The sequence below is a fragment of the Vidua macroura genome, chromosome 4 (genome assembly GCF_024509145.1).
Source record: "Vidua macroura isolate BioBank_ID:100142 chromosome 4, ASM2450914v1, whole genome shotgun sequence".
Lineage (NCBI taxonomy): Eukaryota > Metazoa > Chordata > Aves > Passeriformes > Viduidae > Vidua > Vidua macroura.
Window position 1 is genome coordinate 44,247,625 of NC_071574.1, and position 16,367 is coordinate 44,263,991.

General features: G+C 39.1%; 1 protein-coding gene across 6 annotated transcripts in view; it reads left to right on the forward strand.

Annotated features, from left to right (window-relative positions):
- MTUS1 (microtubule associated scaffold protein 1) overlaps window positions 1-16,046 on the forward strand; it is a 115,860-nt gene extending 99,814 nt beyond the window's left edge. For 5 of the 6 annotated variants that reach the window (XM_053976753.1, XM_053976759.1, XM_053976757.1 and 2 more), the window contains 7 exons: window positions 7,000-7,214; window positions 7,734-7,839; window positions 8,829-8,902; window positions 9,008-9,103; window positions 11,606-11,722; window positions 12,919-13,016; window positions 13,833-16,046. In XM_053976753.1, the coding sequence (XP_053832728.1) occupies window positions 7,000-7,214; window positions 7,734-7,839; window positions 8,829-8,902; window positions 9,008-9,103; window positions 11,606-11,722; window positions 12,919-13,016; window positions 13,833-14,049 (923 nt within the window). In that variant the 3' untranslated portion in view covers window positions 14,050-16,046. Of the gene's footprint in view, window positions 1-6,999; window positions 7,215-7,733; window positions 7,844-8,086; window positions 8,147-8,828; window positions 8,903-9,007; window positions 9,104-11,605; window positions 11,723-12,918; window positions 13,017-13,832 lie in introns of those variants that run through there. The other variant, XM_053976754.1, reaches the window with a different exon arrangement.
- The last annotated feature ends 321 nt before the right edge of the window (window positions 16,047-16,367 follow it).

Below are 16,367 nucleotides of genomic sequence, written 5' to 3' on the forward strand. Positions count from 1 at the left end.
TCAGTATGTGACTGAAGGAATACTGGGACTGGAGCAGAGAATGCAGAAGGAGTTGCAGGGTTCAGGGTCGTGTCCCCCATCAGCTGCAACCGATGTTTCTATTACCCTAAAGTGACAACAAGACTAGAGTTTTAATGTGGAAATGGCCTTCTTGCATCACTAAAAAGTTGTGCTGTAAACTTAATAAACCAGATTTCTTTTTATTTATGTACTTAATGTGATTCTCTGAGCAACCTCTTTTGTTTACCTCAAGAAAATGACTTCAGAAGGATTGCTATCAGAGAAAAAAAGTCTCTTTCCTTCTCTAGGCTTGCATCTTTAATATTATTTTTCCTTCATCAACTTAGGTACTATGTTTATCACATATCTAGAAAGGGAAAATTCTGCTTAGATGGGTAGACCAAAAGCTGGCCAACACTTTTGCCCATTACCACATTTGAGGGTTTTGGGTTCGAGGTTTTTTTGAATGCTTAGCTCTTTGTAAGGATGCCTCATGCTTAAATGAGTGTTCCATAAACTTGTTATCTTCTTGCTTTGATTAGCAGCCTGCTGAGCTCATAAATGAGACTCCCATTGCAAGCATGTGCCATTCAGTAGGTTGACAACTAGAAAAAACTTCAAATGCAGCTGTGCCTGATGGATCTGTGACACCCGAGTGCCCAAAGCTCTCAGACAGGGATGCTGGCTGATGTGCTGCTGGATGACATCATGAGCTGTTCCCCTCATGGAGCTAACCTTCCTAGGTTAGTTCTGCAGGAGTATCTGAGTGGCAGCCTGGGGCTCACTTCCCTTTGTAAGGTTTCCAGACCATGGTTTCATGAAGCATTTATTTATCTTCATGCAGCTCCTTTGTCTTAACCACGTCACACATCTAGCCTGTCTGCACTGCTCTCCTCAGCATGTAAAGGGAGTGGATTTAATTACAGAAATGAAAAACTATCCAGGTCTTCAATTCTATCTAGCTTTAAGAATAACTTGGTTTGGGTTTTTTTTTTTTTTTTTTAAGTTAAATTAATAATTTGTTGACAAGGTGTGAAAAGGCATTCTTAAAACAGTAGCTTTAGCTGAAAATAATCTGCTTAAATACATACCTGCTAATCAGCTTTCTATTGACACTGTTAAATGGATACAGGTGAACTTAAGATTTCCATAGACTGTTTTGACGTAAGTACTATGGATTTTCTTGCACAGTACAATCTAAGCATACGTTTGCTGGGAAAATTAAGTGCAATTTGAGTCTTATTTTGGCCATGTAGATGTTTTGTGGAGTCCCAGCTGCCATGTTTTTAATGACTGTTGGTTTGTAGTTTGGGGACAGGCAGTCTGAGAAGAGGAACTGGGTGTGCATAGCCCAGTGGAGTCTGTTCCCTGCATGCTGCTGAGTTTGAGAGTCTCCTGAAGCTTACACAGTTTAGACTTCTCAGTTTCTTACTTTGAAGTTTAACTGTGCACATTCCCAAGCTCCTTGATTTACCTTCCAAGACCAAATTGACTTGCTGTCAGATGGTCTGTTTTGCTGGATTATTGTGTATGACCATTTCTACCAAAATACCTTTTTGTTTAATGGTTTAAATATGCATTCCTGTCCCAGAATATGACTGCACCAGCCAGGGGGGTGATGGTTACCAGACAATGCTTTCTGCTCTCAGTAACTGGAAACATATGCAAGGATTAGCAGTGATAAGTGTTTGGGGATGGGCTTTTCCAAAGGGAGTTCAAATTCAGTAACAGTTGGGTTCTGAACTTGGACTTCCTTAAAATCTCCAGCTACAAATACTGGCTTGAATGAAAGCACCATAGTTCTGGGAGCCTGGAGCAGCTAAGGATGTTCTGCTTGTCAACTGTTTCTCTTCTTAAAATGCAAGCTAGTGCGTAAACTTCTAGTTACTTGTTTAATTATGTAAGCAGAAATTGCAAGGGCTGCATATTTCTTGAGAGGTATGAAACTATTCCTCTAAATCAATTGCACTCCAGATTGTTTCACAGCCTCCTTGCAATCATGCTGGACATGATCCAGCTGAGTCCTGCTACAAAATAGCAGGTGCAAAGTTGACTCAGCCAGCGGCAACCTTGGCCCTTTGAACATTTCCATTTGTGAGTCCTTCTCCTTGGCCTGGAGAGGCCTGTGTGTACCCTGGACAGGCAGCCAAATGCCAAACCCCTCTCTCTCACCTCCAGCTGCTGCATGGCAATTGAAAAACTGTATTTCCTTCAGAATACCTTCATGTTCTTTTTTATTACTAAATTATCTTCAAGATGCTTTGGAAGTTCAGATAGAAGAGACCGTTGTGTTTTACAGTGAATGTGTGCGATTTGGTTTTCAGGTTAAGGTGATCCTTAAAAATACTTAATAATAGGTAGATGTTTCTTTCACTTATTTGAGACAGGGCCTGACTTGCCACACTTCATAGACTTGTCTGTTTGCCTGCTTGAACAGTCTGTCACTTGCAGTGTTTGCAGCACAGGGGATGTGAATTTACTTCCCAGCAGAGAAGTGAGTGCTTCATGTTATTTATTTAATCATACCTGCTTAAATGTTGCTTAAAGCAAGCTTTTTTTGGCTACCTGCCTTGTCTGACTTGCCCAAGAACAAAAATATGCAATGTGGTTTAATGTCCTGTAAATAAGTCTCATTATGGAAGTAACACCAAGAGAAACCTGGTCATAAACTTGAAAGCATATTTGGGTAGAAGGATTTCACTATTGAGAATCTGCCAATACCATGAATTAATTACTATATAGATATAAAAATATGTGTTGTATAGAGAAGGAAATGAGCCTGTCTATAGCAGACTTACTGGTCAAGTGAACATACAGCTTGCAGTGTGCAATTAAATGTTAGTGCAGGGTAGTATCATGTAGTACTAAATACTTGAGCTTTTTTATTATGGTAATTATCCCCATTTCACATTCCCCACACCTATTAAAATGCTAACATTTTACTGTTCTAGTGAACTCTGGTTTAGTATTTCAGACAGTCTAATGCCTTTTCATTCAAGTGACTTGGACTTGAATTTTATGACAATAATAACTACTGTTTGCAAACCATTTATTTCAGGGTTCCAAAAAATCTGTTGTATTTTATCTTAGAGCTATGGTTATGGTAGCTTTTAGGGGAATGTAATTTGAAAAATGTTTCATCTAAGCAGTTTAGCCATAAGGGCTGAATTTGGATGATGATTAGAATGAAAAAAAAAGTGAAAAGAGATGCTGCACAAATGTCTTATCTCTTGGCTACTTTTAGAGAAAATACAAAATAGCTTTCTTGGAGATACAAAGACAACTTTTGTAGTCCTCTCCTTCAGCTGCAGCAACTGTTGCTGTGGTTTGTATGTGCTGCTGTTTGCATTAGGAAGGGAATTGCCATGTGCCTGGTTCTCCATGCTGCTCTTGCAGGCATTTGTTTTATGGTTTTGGCACTTGAAAAGCTTCGTAGTGAAATACCCAAGATGCAAGTTGGTGATGTCAACTACTACAAATAAAGGGTAATTTTACATGTCAAAACCAGCATTTCTGCTCTGAAGATTTGCTGTTACCAAATCTCAGAAACTTTCCGTGATTTCTAAAGAAATGGAAACCATTTGCTGTTACCAAATCTCAGAAACTTTCCATGATTTCTTTTGTCAGGCCCAAAAGAACCGGGCTCTTAATTTATAATTAAAGGTGTTAAGAAGCCTAAAACCACAGATTAATCTTGCTCCATGCTGTACTGATACAGGGAGAGACAGTTGTATGATTGGGAAGAGAGACTGGGACAACCAAGTGGAGAAAAAACATTAATATTTGGAGGAAAAAATACATTAGTGGCTCTACTATATGAATAAAGAAGTAAAGATTGCTTCTGGCTGCCAAGTATAGCATTCCATATACACTGTCCTTAAAACTGTTCAGTTTTACAGGTAAAATGTAACACTAGACAGACAAACGAATAGTGCATTTTTTCATCTGCGTGACTTGCTTTTTCCCTGAAATGCTGTTGGACCATTTGTTTCCTGTTGGTTTTTTTTTTTTTTTTGCTCAAGATTTGTGGTCTAAAGATGTGGAATTGTGGAGAAAAGTGCTTCAAGAAGGGAAAGAAAACAGATTAGCAGTGTACAAAAACTCTAAAATATGCACTTCAGGTATCTCTGGAGTGGATGAGAAGTTGAAATAGATTTGTGTGTGTTTGCTACTGGAAGAGCACATGTTCCAGTTAAAATTTTTTCTTCAAAGTTTAGCATGAGTTCAGTGAGAATACTCTTCACTTGAGCAGCCATCAAGTTTGGCTAGTCAGTGGCTAAATGACCAAATTAAGGAATTTGGGACAAATTATGAAAAAAGCAACTTTCTTTAAGAAAAGCTGAGCCATTGTAAAATACATGATTCAGTCTGCAGATGGATAGGGCTATAGAAAATACTTGCTGCACACATTTCAGTTACAAGTATTTAGACAAACTTTGGTTTATGAGACATCTCATTTCAGATTTACAGTTCTTTAATTGGTGTTTTTCCTGAAGTCAGGAAAAACCATGGTCAGTTTCTTGCACCACCATGATACTGGGAGCTCACTGGTTGTGTAGTAATTCTGCTTCTTGTTTGGATGGCAGGGATATAAGTCAGGCTTGTGATCTGCAAGGAAGCATTGCAGCCTCCAGCTTTGTGGAGGCCAGAGTTACCTTTACGATAACAACTTTAACTGCTAGTGCAAGTTTCAAAAGTTTTTTGTTTGCCTTTGTAACATTAGTCTTCTTATAAATCTGAATTGCAAAGTGCCTGAAGGGGAACTGATGTGTCTGTTTTCTTTGACAAAGGCGTGGTTTGCTATTTGCTTTTTTTCTGAAGTGCTTTGCATCATCTGAAGTTCTGCGTGCTGACATTTAAAGATAAGGCAACGATAGGCAGCACATTCTTCTGGCTAACTGGAGGCAAATGAATAGCTCTGGCCTTGCAAATAAGGAATTTGATGCTTCTTCCTCTGTTGGTTTTAAATGAAGTGGATCATTTGAATCATTTTGCTGCAGTTGCCTCAACTAAGCCATGCAAGTCGCCTGCCTCTCAGCTATGCCCTTACTCTGCTATAGAAGGTCAGCTCCATCTGCATGTGGTTGGCTGTGTAATACCTCCATTTGGCTTGCTGCCTGGTTCTTGGCATCGTAATACAATGTCCCCTAACAATGATGTTCCCTCTTCTCCAAAAACGTGGCAATACAGAGTATATATATATTCACTAACTTCATGCCCCTGCAATGTGGTAGAAGTGTGAAAGCTAACTTTTTTTTTTCCTTTCCCTAAGGGAGCAGTTTTAAGAGAAATTAGGGGAGCAAAAACTTCTTTTGGTGCTGCTGCAGAAAGCAGCAAAAACTGTGAAATCTGCTTGAGTTGCAGAGAATGTTGTGGTAGGTTTCAGTTGAGCCTCTGTTGCATCATTTCCAGTCAGAGAATGAAGAGCTTGGCCTAAATCTGTCCAGATCAGCACATCTTTTGCACAGACCCGGCATAGCTAAGCTTGCTGTTAAGCCTAATTCAGGTAGACACACATGTAGATTGATCTCCATGCAGTACAGCTTGCTCTCTTAACACTTTCTAGTTCCACTGCAGGTTCCAAGTGATGGTAGCAGGGCCAGGAGTCTTTACAGTTCCCTTAAAAGAGGGTGGAAGTACCATCCATCAAGTTACTCACATGCTTTTCATGAGCTATAGCAAAGAAGAGTAAGACACGTGTAACTTGAGGCACTCTGCTGGGGCAGGCTGCTTTCCCTTCAGCTGACCCATTACTACTTTGGGAATGAGTCCTTGAGGATACTGTAATTTATTTATCTTAAGGCTCAAACACTCTTGTGGTGAGAATTTCCTGTACTGCCTGTACAAAAATCCTTGCCTCTTCCCATTCTTTTACATAGAGTTTATATTTACACTGTTTGGGCAGTGTGCCAGTCTGCTGTGAAATGTATGCATGCATGACTTCTCCTGCCTTTGAAGATCAAGTTAACATTTTAGTTGATTTTTCTCTTAAACAGCCACTCATCTCACTAATTTATTTTAAACCATAGTACCAGAGTCTGTATAGAACCAGTTTTGCACAAGGTCAGTGACCACACACTTGTGTTAGAGATGCTGTTTCACCTTGCTTCCAGGCTTTGGGTGCAGCTGGAACTGCATAAGGCATTTGCTGCAGTCATGTTAACAGTGTAGCAGCATGACCCCTCCTATTTAGGCCTGGCTGGCTGGACTTGGGAATGCTAAATTTCAAACTCAAAAATGCAAGTTGCTAACTTCTGTTTTGCCTTTCAAGCAGCTGCAAATATGGGGAGACAAACCTAGGCAGCCTTCTTAGCAGACCTGTGTTAATGCAGATGTAAAGAGAATTGCACAGCATTTCTCTTTTCTTAATACTCTGCACTTTTTGCCTAAAACCATTCTCTGTCTTGCACATTTAAATATCTCAGGCATAAACACATGAGAGTGCCTTTCAGATTGGCAGATCTGTATCAGGCCCGTGTCAGGCTAGAATTGCTTCTTTGCTGTATATCTGAGCGTGGGTGTCATTAAACATAGAGTTTTCAGGGAAAAAAAGACTTTCAAATTTAGCTAAGTGGTTTATATGTCAAAAAGTGAAGTACTTTGACAAATATTCTGCTGGATGGGATCAAATAAGATAAAGTAGCAAATGCAATTAATTTTTTTCTTGGAGCTCTTCAGTGTCTCTCATGAGACATTCCTCCTTCCATGTCATGTCAGTCTGTCACATTTGTGCTTTTTATGTGGGCTCCTGGCTTAACTGCGATCAATTCATTCTCAGCCTAAGAAACATGGAATTTGATATTTTTGTGAAGAAATTTTCATGTGCCCTTGGAGGCATACATTTAATGGATAAATCATATTTGTCTTGGTATATAATCATGTTCCTGTGTAATGTGTTCACTGTTTTTAATACCTGTAAATGAAGATGTGACTTTTGTATTGAACTTGATCCAGTTCCTTTCTTTTTCTTTTTTTTTTTTTTTCTTTTGACATCTTCAGTAACCACTTCTGCAGCTTGCGAGAAATTGGAAAGAGACAGGAATGAACTGCAAGTTGCTTATGAAGGGTATTTGCAGAAGTTAAACCAGAAACATAATGATGACTTAGCTGAGGTGGAGGAGAAGCTTAAACAGTTTTACACTGCAGAATGTGAGAAACTCCGAAGTATCTGCATTGAGGAAGCTGAAAAGTACAAAGCCCAACTCCAGGAGCAGGTCTGTAACACTCAAAGTAGAAAAGTTCTCCAGCAACTGCTTTCTGCTACAAATGAGCCTTCAGAGAATCCTGGAGTTTGCTAATAACAGCTATTTAATGTGAAATTCCACTTCATTGCAGCAATAAAAAAATACTTCCACACTTAGCTGTACAAATGTTAGGCTTATGTTTAAATGTAGTGGAAATTGGTTGTGTTCTGCCAGCTTAAGTTATTTCTAGAGCTCCATGGGATATTTGAGCCAGCTTGAGTTTTAAGATTTCTAGAAACACACCTCTGACCTTGCTTTGCAGCTCCATGTGTGTGAGAGATGCATACGTTTTGCTGTTGGTAGTGGTAAACTGTAAGGCATCATTCTCATTTATTAAGTCTTGTACATGGCTTAGCTTCTACTTTTGAATCCTGCTAGACCATTTTAAATGTACTTGACATAGTGCATGAAGCATTGTTTAAAAAATGCTTTAAACAAGGGTTAAGTTGATACATGTATGGGGAGAAAAATCATGTTGTCATATTGCAGGTGGACAATTTAAATACCACACATGAAAGCTTTAAGCTGGAACTCGAAAACAGACACTCAGAAAAAGTAGAGGAGCTGAAAAAGGAGTATGAATCCTCTTTTTCAGGCAAGTATTTTGTATTTAAATATGTATGCTATAGTACTGCTAGTCACAAACAAAAATATTCAGGCATTTTGATCAGTATGTCCACTTCACTGTTCTTTGTGGCAAGCTATCTTTAAAATCATTGGCTGAATTCCTTTCTTTGGAACTGACAAGTCTTATTTTACATACAGCAAAAACCATGATCTCATTGTAGTTGAATGAAACTTTATAAACAGTTTGAGTGAAAGTGACTTTTTCTTGCAGTAAGACACCTGAATTGCCCTCAAAATCTCAAGTGACTGAATAATTCCTTCCACCCCCTAGTTCTGTAAGGAGCACCTCAAAACTGAAAATGAGGATAAGTAGGGTTGTGTGCTTTCCATAATGACATGGAAATGTTAAGAAATATTATACACTGTGCACTGCACACTGTGGCAGAGGTGTTTTTCAGGGACAGGGTGGTGACATGCTCAGGTTTAAATGACATTGCATCTCATTGATTTAAGGGATGATGATTTCCATCCTCCTTCCAACTCCACTTGATAGCTAAGTTTTCAGTGATACTTTTTTGTCTTGAAGACTGATCATGCTTGCATTGCTTTCAAAGAGCAAACTCCTCTGCATGGCATCCAAAGTAGGAAAATAAATGTTTTTTAGGAAGTTTGTGGAAGACACAATTTAAATTTTTGCTGTTTCCTTCCATAAACTCAACTTTTGTCAGATGTGACCTATGCTTAGTAAGTCGATTTGCTGCATGCAGATGAATGCTCTCAAAACTCATAGACTGTCTGCTAATGAAATGGATATGGGAGGGTACAATCAGTAAATCTGAAGTGGGAATAAATCTGATACTTCATAAATTCTTTGCATCAGTTAATGATAAATGTTCTGTGTTGCCGTCAACTGTAGCTATGCAGTATTTGTAGGCTGGCTCTTCAGGCTGTTTCTTTTCAAAAAGAATTTTCACGTCTTATGTGGTATTAAAAATCTGCAAAAATAATTTGTTTTAGAGCTCAAGAGTACCCATGAATCTGAAAGGAAGTTGCTTGAAGATTCTTTTAAAGAGAAGCAGGAGTTGCTGGAGGTTTGTTGAAGGGCTGGGTTCATTGCAACAGTTTAAAACTTGAAAAGCAGTTTGGAGATGTGCACTGAATTCTTGGCCTAATGATACAATATATTTACATTTCAGAAAAAAATCGATGAACTAAAAAGTGAAAACAACTCTCTGAGTGAGAAGCTGAAATTAGAAGAACAAAAACAAATAGCCAAAGAAAAAGCCAATCTTGTAAGTCTTGATCTTCCAAAGAAATGTGGATGAACAGATCTTGCCTGAGTTTATTTTATTGCATAATGCAAAAAATTTTCACTGAAGCCTGATAGGGGGTCTCATACTTAGCAATATTTTTTTGTAAATGGCTCATCTGCCAGAAGTTTTTTGCAAGCACTGTGATGCTGTGTATTAACTTTACCATTATAATTCTATAAAGCTCTTGAGTATCTAAGTCAGGATTGTAAATAATGGCCTTGAAGACGCATGTGTGCACAGGAGTTGTACCATAGCATTTTTCTGGACAGTTGGTAACTGTTGTACTGGTGCTATGATCAGTGTGGGCTTGCATCACTACTGCAAAGCTCATTTCTAATGCATTTATTCAAACCTTGACTCATACTTTTTGCTGATTTATCCTTCAAAGAAACTTTTATTTTGTCCTGCCTTTCCTCCCAAGGCTGCCATTGCCTATGATGCTCCTGGGAGAGAAATGTGTTCTGAGAGAGGGTTTATTTATGCACCAAGTGGTGGGGGGTAAACACATGTTTATCTTTCTGGTTACCCAGAAGTAAGTGGAATACCAACAATATTGTTTATTCCACAAAGAGAAAATCCATGCTTAAAGACTCACTTAGGATGCCTCTAGTGGAAGTTGCCTTAGTTTTCACTGGAATTTGTTCTGTTTTCTCTTATTGCTTATTCTAGTGGCAGGACAGAGCTGCCACAAGAAGCTGCAACCACAATATTTTGCTGTGGTTCTCTACTTGGCAGTGGTAGTTTGAACTGTAATTCCACAGGCACGCTCAGATGTTGCTTAAATTAAAGAAGCAATAGTCAAGTGCCTTTACATAGCTGCAGATGTGCTTTGTGCTTTCCTGGCAATATAAGATGCATGATAAGCTTGAGACTTCTCTTTGGAAAAGCACCAGTTTGACTCAGCATACTCTTCTGTACTAAACACAAATTCTGCACTATCAGAATTCCCAATAGCCCTTTGAATAGAGAAATTAGAGAGAATTGAATAGAGAGGTATTTCCACCTCTCTGGTATAATTTAGATAGTGTCACTTGATACTCCCAGGTTTTTTGCTAAAAACTTATGTAGGCCTTTCAGTCTTTTTATTTAGCTGTGTGTTCTCCTCTGAGTAGCTAATGTGGGGGCTCAGACTTAACTTTAAAAGCACATTTTAAGACCATTGGACTTGAGGAGGGAAAGAAAATAAATTGAATATTGAACATACCGTAACATTTAAACTTTTCAGGATTCCTTTTCTTGTTAGCTCCTATATTCCATGTTAAAGTTACAAAACAGGAACAGATCATCTGCTGCCTTCACTGAGGCAGCACGGCATGCTTCACCCTCGCACAGACTTCTCAAAAGAAGTTAAATAAGAACCACTACTGCAACAGGCCTTAAAAACAAGCAGGAGAATGAACTGTGTAGGTGATGAAGCCCCTATTACTTGTGACATGTCCTGGCTTTGTCCTTCTGGGACCACACCCCACAAGACTGCAGGCATTGCCCTCCTGTCCGAGGTTTCTGGTGGGGGAGTTACTCAGTGTGGTGCACCTGTGTTCTTACCCAAATGCACTAAAACAAGTTTTGTTTGATTTTGAAGATAAACTTTGTTACACAACATGCTTAATCATTGATTGAGTTCAGCTCATGTTCCATTCTCACTACCTGGAAATGGACTAAGACTTGCTTTATTTTCCCTTTTTTTTTTGGCTGTGACTGCCTTGAAATGCAGAGCATGTGTTTTACTCTGCAGTGTTTGAATGGTTTCTTACTCTGGAAAACAGGTCCTTGAGGCAACCACATCTTACCCTACTCTGGCCTCCTCCTGCTCTCCCTTTCACCTCCCAGAAAACAATACAGAGAGGACAAATAAAAAAGTCCTAACTTGCTATATTGTAAATAAGTTATGCATGTGCACCAGTGCAAGATTTGTATGTATAATTGCATTTTCAGGCTTCAGAAGAACTTTCAATTTCTGATTATGAGCCAGCTACTTTCAGACTCAAACCAGGGAAAATAAGCTACAGTCAAGTTCAGAACTTAAACTTCTGGTGCTTTCTTGAACTATTCCAGTGCCTGGAAACTCTTCAAATGTTTACTCTAATTATCTCTTGGGATGGGTTATGAGTAATACGAAATAAATTTTGGAACTCCTAGCCTTAAGGCCTTTGGGCACTCCTGCGAAACAAGTTCTGCTGTGACAGCATTCATGCCTTCCTTTGATTCACGAGAGTTTTTCATGTCTGTGCATTAAGTGTTTTCTGAACAACTTCTAATGAAGAAACTGCAACTGTCCACCTACCCTGAAGGACAAACAAAAACCAAGGAGGAGAAAGTGATATCAGATCTTGTTATTTATTCTAGTGTTTGACTTGATCTCACTTAGAACAAGTAACTCGTTACTGCAATTATTTCCTTGTTTTTTTCTAAATAGCAGAGAAATATCTAAATTATTCCTGAAATTCAGGGAACTAAGCAAACTCTCTGGCAATGTTTCAGAAAAACCCACAGATTATGTACCTAGAACAGGAGCTGGAAAGTTTGAAAGCAGTGCTGGAGATCAAGAATGAGAAACTCCATCAGCAGGATATAAAGCTAATGAAGATGGAAAAGCTGGTGAGTATTCCTTGGGGTCTGGCAGGCTGGGGCTGTGTCTCTGACTTGTGTTCTGTAACAAACTTGGGCTGGACGGACTTACATGCAAGAATTAATCTTTTTTGTTTAAAAGGAAACAGGAATTCATGATGGGACATGCTCACACTGCAGGTACAGCTTTGGGATATCTGTCAACAGGCGAAAAGAATGACCTGATGCTCTAAATGACCTTTTAACATCTTAAGACAACTACTGGTTTGAATAAACTATTGCTATGTTAGTACAGATTATCTGGGAGTCTCTTCCCCTAAAGAACAATCCTTACCTGCTACATTGCTCAAGCGGTATGGAAGATAGATTGCAGTGTCAGGAAACCATTAACAAGGAAATGATCCTAATTTAACAAGAAGGGATCACATATGAAAGGGAGTAAGTCTTGATTAGCTTAGGCCAATCATTTTAGCTGCTAAGCTGCTTTGTTTAGCTGTATGGCTGTCTTGCTGACTTGTGTGTGATTCCACATGAAAAGTCAATTTTGGAAGCAGGACTTGTAATCACTTAGCATGCTTTTATGTGTGACAGGACAGGGTCCTTCTCCTGGGTGGGGCCTTTGAACACTATTGTAATACTTGCTTAAGCAAGACTTTAATGAGCAAGTATAGAAAGAGGTTTGGATACAAAGGAACACATTGATGTCAGTTGTTCAATATTGTGCAGCACTGTGTGTTACCCTAGTCTACAATTACTAGCAAATTGCTAGCAAACCTGCATTTTTTCTGACAGACTTTGGCCACAGTGTAGAAGGTCTTGGACCATGCAACCACTTAATCACTTTTATTTTTGACAAAGTCCTCCAGCAATGACGTGGAATCAGAAGAGCAATAGGAAAAGCTATTTATTATGGGGAACTCTTGAATTTGTTGTTATTTCTAGACAGTCTTCTATCTAGAAAGGTGCTACAGTGTCTAAAACTGCTGACAGAAATTACTGGAATGTGCTGGTTAACAGTAGATCCCCTACCCAGTCCTCCTTGTTGGCATCTAATCAGCACAAGTGGCCAAGCAGCAGTGTTATGCAAGGATGAGGTAAATGGGGTGTTTTTGTAGGTACTCTAACAAGCTCTGCAAACTCCAGATTGCCAACGTCTGTATAGCTGAGTCAGAATCTTGATGAGTGCATGTATGGGTTTTATTTCAAATTGTGACCTTCTTTCCAAGGTGGAGAACAACACAATCTTAATGGATAAATTAAAGAAGGTTCAGCAAGAAAATGAAGAATTAAAAGCTCGGATGGACAAACACATGGAGCTTTCAAGGTGAAAAATCTCTCTGGACATTTAGATGCCCTTAATCAAGGGGAATGGGTTCCTGTGACAAGGAAGTAAATTCTCTTGAAGTACTGGTGAATGCAATTTTTTTAGTGCTCTGTGAAAGAACACATCCATTTCTTCCCCGCTTGTATCTCTGTAAGATGTGCATTCCTGTATACAGTTAAAAAGCAGGAATATTTTGAAAGGGGATAAAGGTTTAGTGTGTTCTTCAGTAGTGCAGTATTTTAGGGAAGAAACAGCAACTCAGAAATACCATCATGCAAAGATTGTCCTTTTTAAAGAACTCCTGGCTTGTAAGCTAGACTTGGGTCATACTTATAACCACTTCAGTGACTAATTTGTCCCCAGTTTAGATTAGTGTGGTTTATTTAGCAATAACAGTAATATTTAACATGAATAAAACCGGTCTGAGCTCTTCCTAACGGTTGCTTAAATGGATGGCCAGACTCTTCCAGTGTGAAGGAATCTGTAGCTTCTATGTTGAGCTGAGCCTGCAACAAGACCCAAAGGTTCCAGCACAGCCATTTAGAAGCGTGTGTTGTTTTAAGCAGGACAAGCGTCACTTTTCAGATGCTTTTTCTGGTCCTCAGGGATGTTTCTTACTGGGACTTTTCTCCTGCTTTCTGCAAGCTACCAGTTTAAATATAGCTAGGATGAGAACATGCTCAGACCTCCTATTAAAGCTGGAATTCAGTTGTGAGCCAAGCAAAAGTTTATGCACTTTCATACCTTTCTTTTAAGTTTTAATACTGCAGCCTCCAAGTTGAGTTACGTGTTCTGATGTAAATCTTCCAATTGCAGGCAACTTTCTACAGAGCAAGCTGTTTTACAGGAGTCGCTAGAAAAAGAATCAAAAGTAAACAAACGCCTGTCAATGGAAAATGAAGAACTTCTGTGGAAGTTGCACAATGGTGACCTATGCAGCCCAAGAAAACTGTCTCCCAGTTCTTCATCTGTGCCTCTTCAGTCCCCACGAAATTCTGGTAACTTCTCTAGTCCTGCAGTATCACCGAGATGACATCTCTTCAGAGAAAGAGGGGCCTGCATTTCATTTCTGATCTGCAGAACCTTTCCTAACTTTAATCACAGAAGCAAGAGCTATATTAGCCGCCTATGACAACTAAACATAACTGGAAACTATTTGGTGCAAAAACAGCGATAGGAGACTGTGAATATAGGAGTAAGACATTCACTCCTCCCAAAAAGACTTATGACCTCTATGGACATTGTTGCACAAAGCACTTATAGAGCAAGAAAAGACTTGTTTGTTGCCTTTTCACCTAACCATAAGAAGAACCTCAGGGGCTTAAAGATCACAACCTTTATAATATGTTCCTTATCACCGACACTTTTTTAAGGCTGTGTGCGTGTGCGTGTGCCGTGGATGGAATGGGTGTAACACACTGTGCGTGTGTCTAATGCTGCCTTCTTTGCTGTGTATGTAATAAAGGATAAAAGCTGAAGACTATACATTGACATGTATTTCCTTGATACTGCTCTCAGTATGCATGCTTAACAGAGTGCCCTTGCCTCGGAATGAGGAGAAACTGCCACTGGTACTGTAGGATGGTTTCCTTCATCATTCTGGCTGGTAAAAAAATGGCATGAAGAACTTTGTCAACTGACTCATTAGTGTCTTGGCCAACCTGCGTATGCAACTTTGAATTAATTTTAAAAACAAACTGAATTGCAGCCATATTTTGCATGGGTTCTTTGTTTCATGTCCTTGCACAACTCTGCCATTTATGAGGAGAACTTTTTTTACAGGGTGCAATGGATTTTGGATTTCAAGTCAATAGGGTTGTAGTCAGAACCCCAGTAGCCCACAAGGTCAGAAGTTTTTAGCTGAGTTGCAAGTTTAGAAGCCTAGACCTAGCATCTTACCTGCTGAAAAGGAAGCACTGATTTCCCCAAAATAGCATGTCTGTTCCTGAGGATAAACAAAATGTAGATTTGAAAGCCAAAGAGAAATGCAATAATTGTAACTAGGTTCATTCTTAATTCAGTTCTCAAGAAGACTAAGTAATTTGTGAATTGCAATGTAGCTGGTGACACACTTTGCCTTTTTAAGCATTAGCATCTGTATTAACTTTCCTCAGGGTTGGCTAAATTCACCTGAGGATGAGGTGGTATATTATCTTGCTAATTCTGCCATACTTTCCCTCTTAGACTGCAGGATATTGGTGTTTTGACAGTTCATCAGGTGAAAAATCCTGTACAAGAGATTCTGTAGAGTAGGGGAAAAAGTTGTCCTGGCTGCTGGAATTGGAGGATGAGGGTGTCAGCATTTCTGGAAATATCACATGCTGAGTTTCAGCTTCAACAGGGTAATTGGATAGCCTTGCTCCACCCTTGATCAGACCTGTTTAAGATGACTGCTCTGTACCTACTAAAACAGGTTCAGCTTCAGATTACTCTTAGAAAATACTACTGATGCTTATAGTAGCTTGGGCTTCACAGTAGGGCCAGGATGTTGTTACACTGCTGGTTAGCTAATGCTGGTAGCTGGCTGAGTTTCCCTGTCTTTTTCAGTAGCTTGGGGACAGGAATCAAGGGCATGGGAAAGCATTTAGGGAACTCAACTGGAGAACCACTTCAAAGTATTCTACCTAAGACTTGCAAAATCTTGGCTAGTAATGAGGAACACAGATATAGAAACAACACTGTTAACAGTGCTCATACAGTAAGTAAATTTGTAATATATTTAAACTTGTGATTGACTCTTTCATCATTAAATTTACTTAAACCTCTCATAATGTACAAGTTAAGGGTGCCAGTTCTATGGAACATTATGCTTTCTTTTAATCCTTTTTAGGGCACTATACATACCACTTATTAGTGGTGTCAATACTTAAAATGTTTACTAGGAGGTTCAAATTTAACTATGAAATCCTATGTTGGCTACAACTTGGCTTTACGTACATCTCAGAACATTCTTACTTTCTATGGTCAAAGAGATTTGATTGCATGTATTTGAGCTGAATGCTTTACAATAAATATTTTTTACCGATTGAAGGATTTTTCTTCTGCTTGTGTTAGTCAAAGGAGCTTTAATCTAAGGAGGAACATTTTTCCAGTTACTAAAAACTCTTGGTATCTGCTCAGCACAGCAAAACAGCAATGGTGAAGCTTCACAGCACAAATTATTAGTGTTCAGCTACTCCTTAGAAAATTTTCCCCTTGTTACTCCACTTGTAGGTAGAAGATAGATGGAGCTTGCTTGTGATCCTTCAGAACATTCTGCGTGTGAGAAAAGCCCCAGTTAGAGGTTAGGAGTGTAACAAGTCCTGTCACAATGCACTTACCTAGCCACCAGTAAGAACTTTACTACTTTAG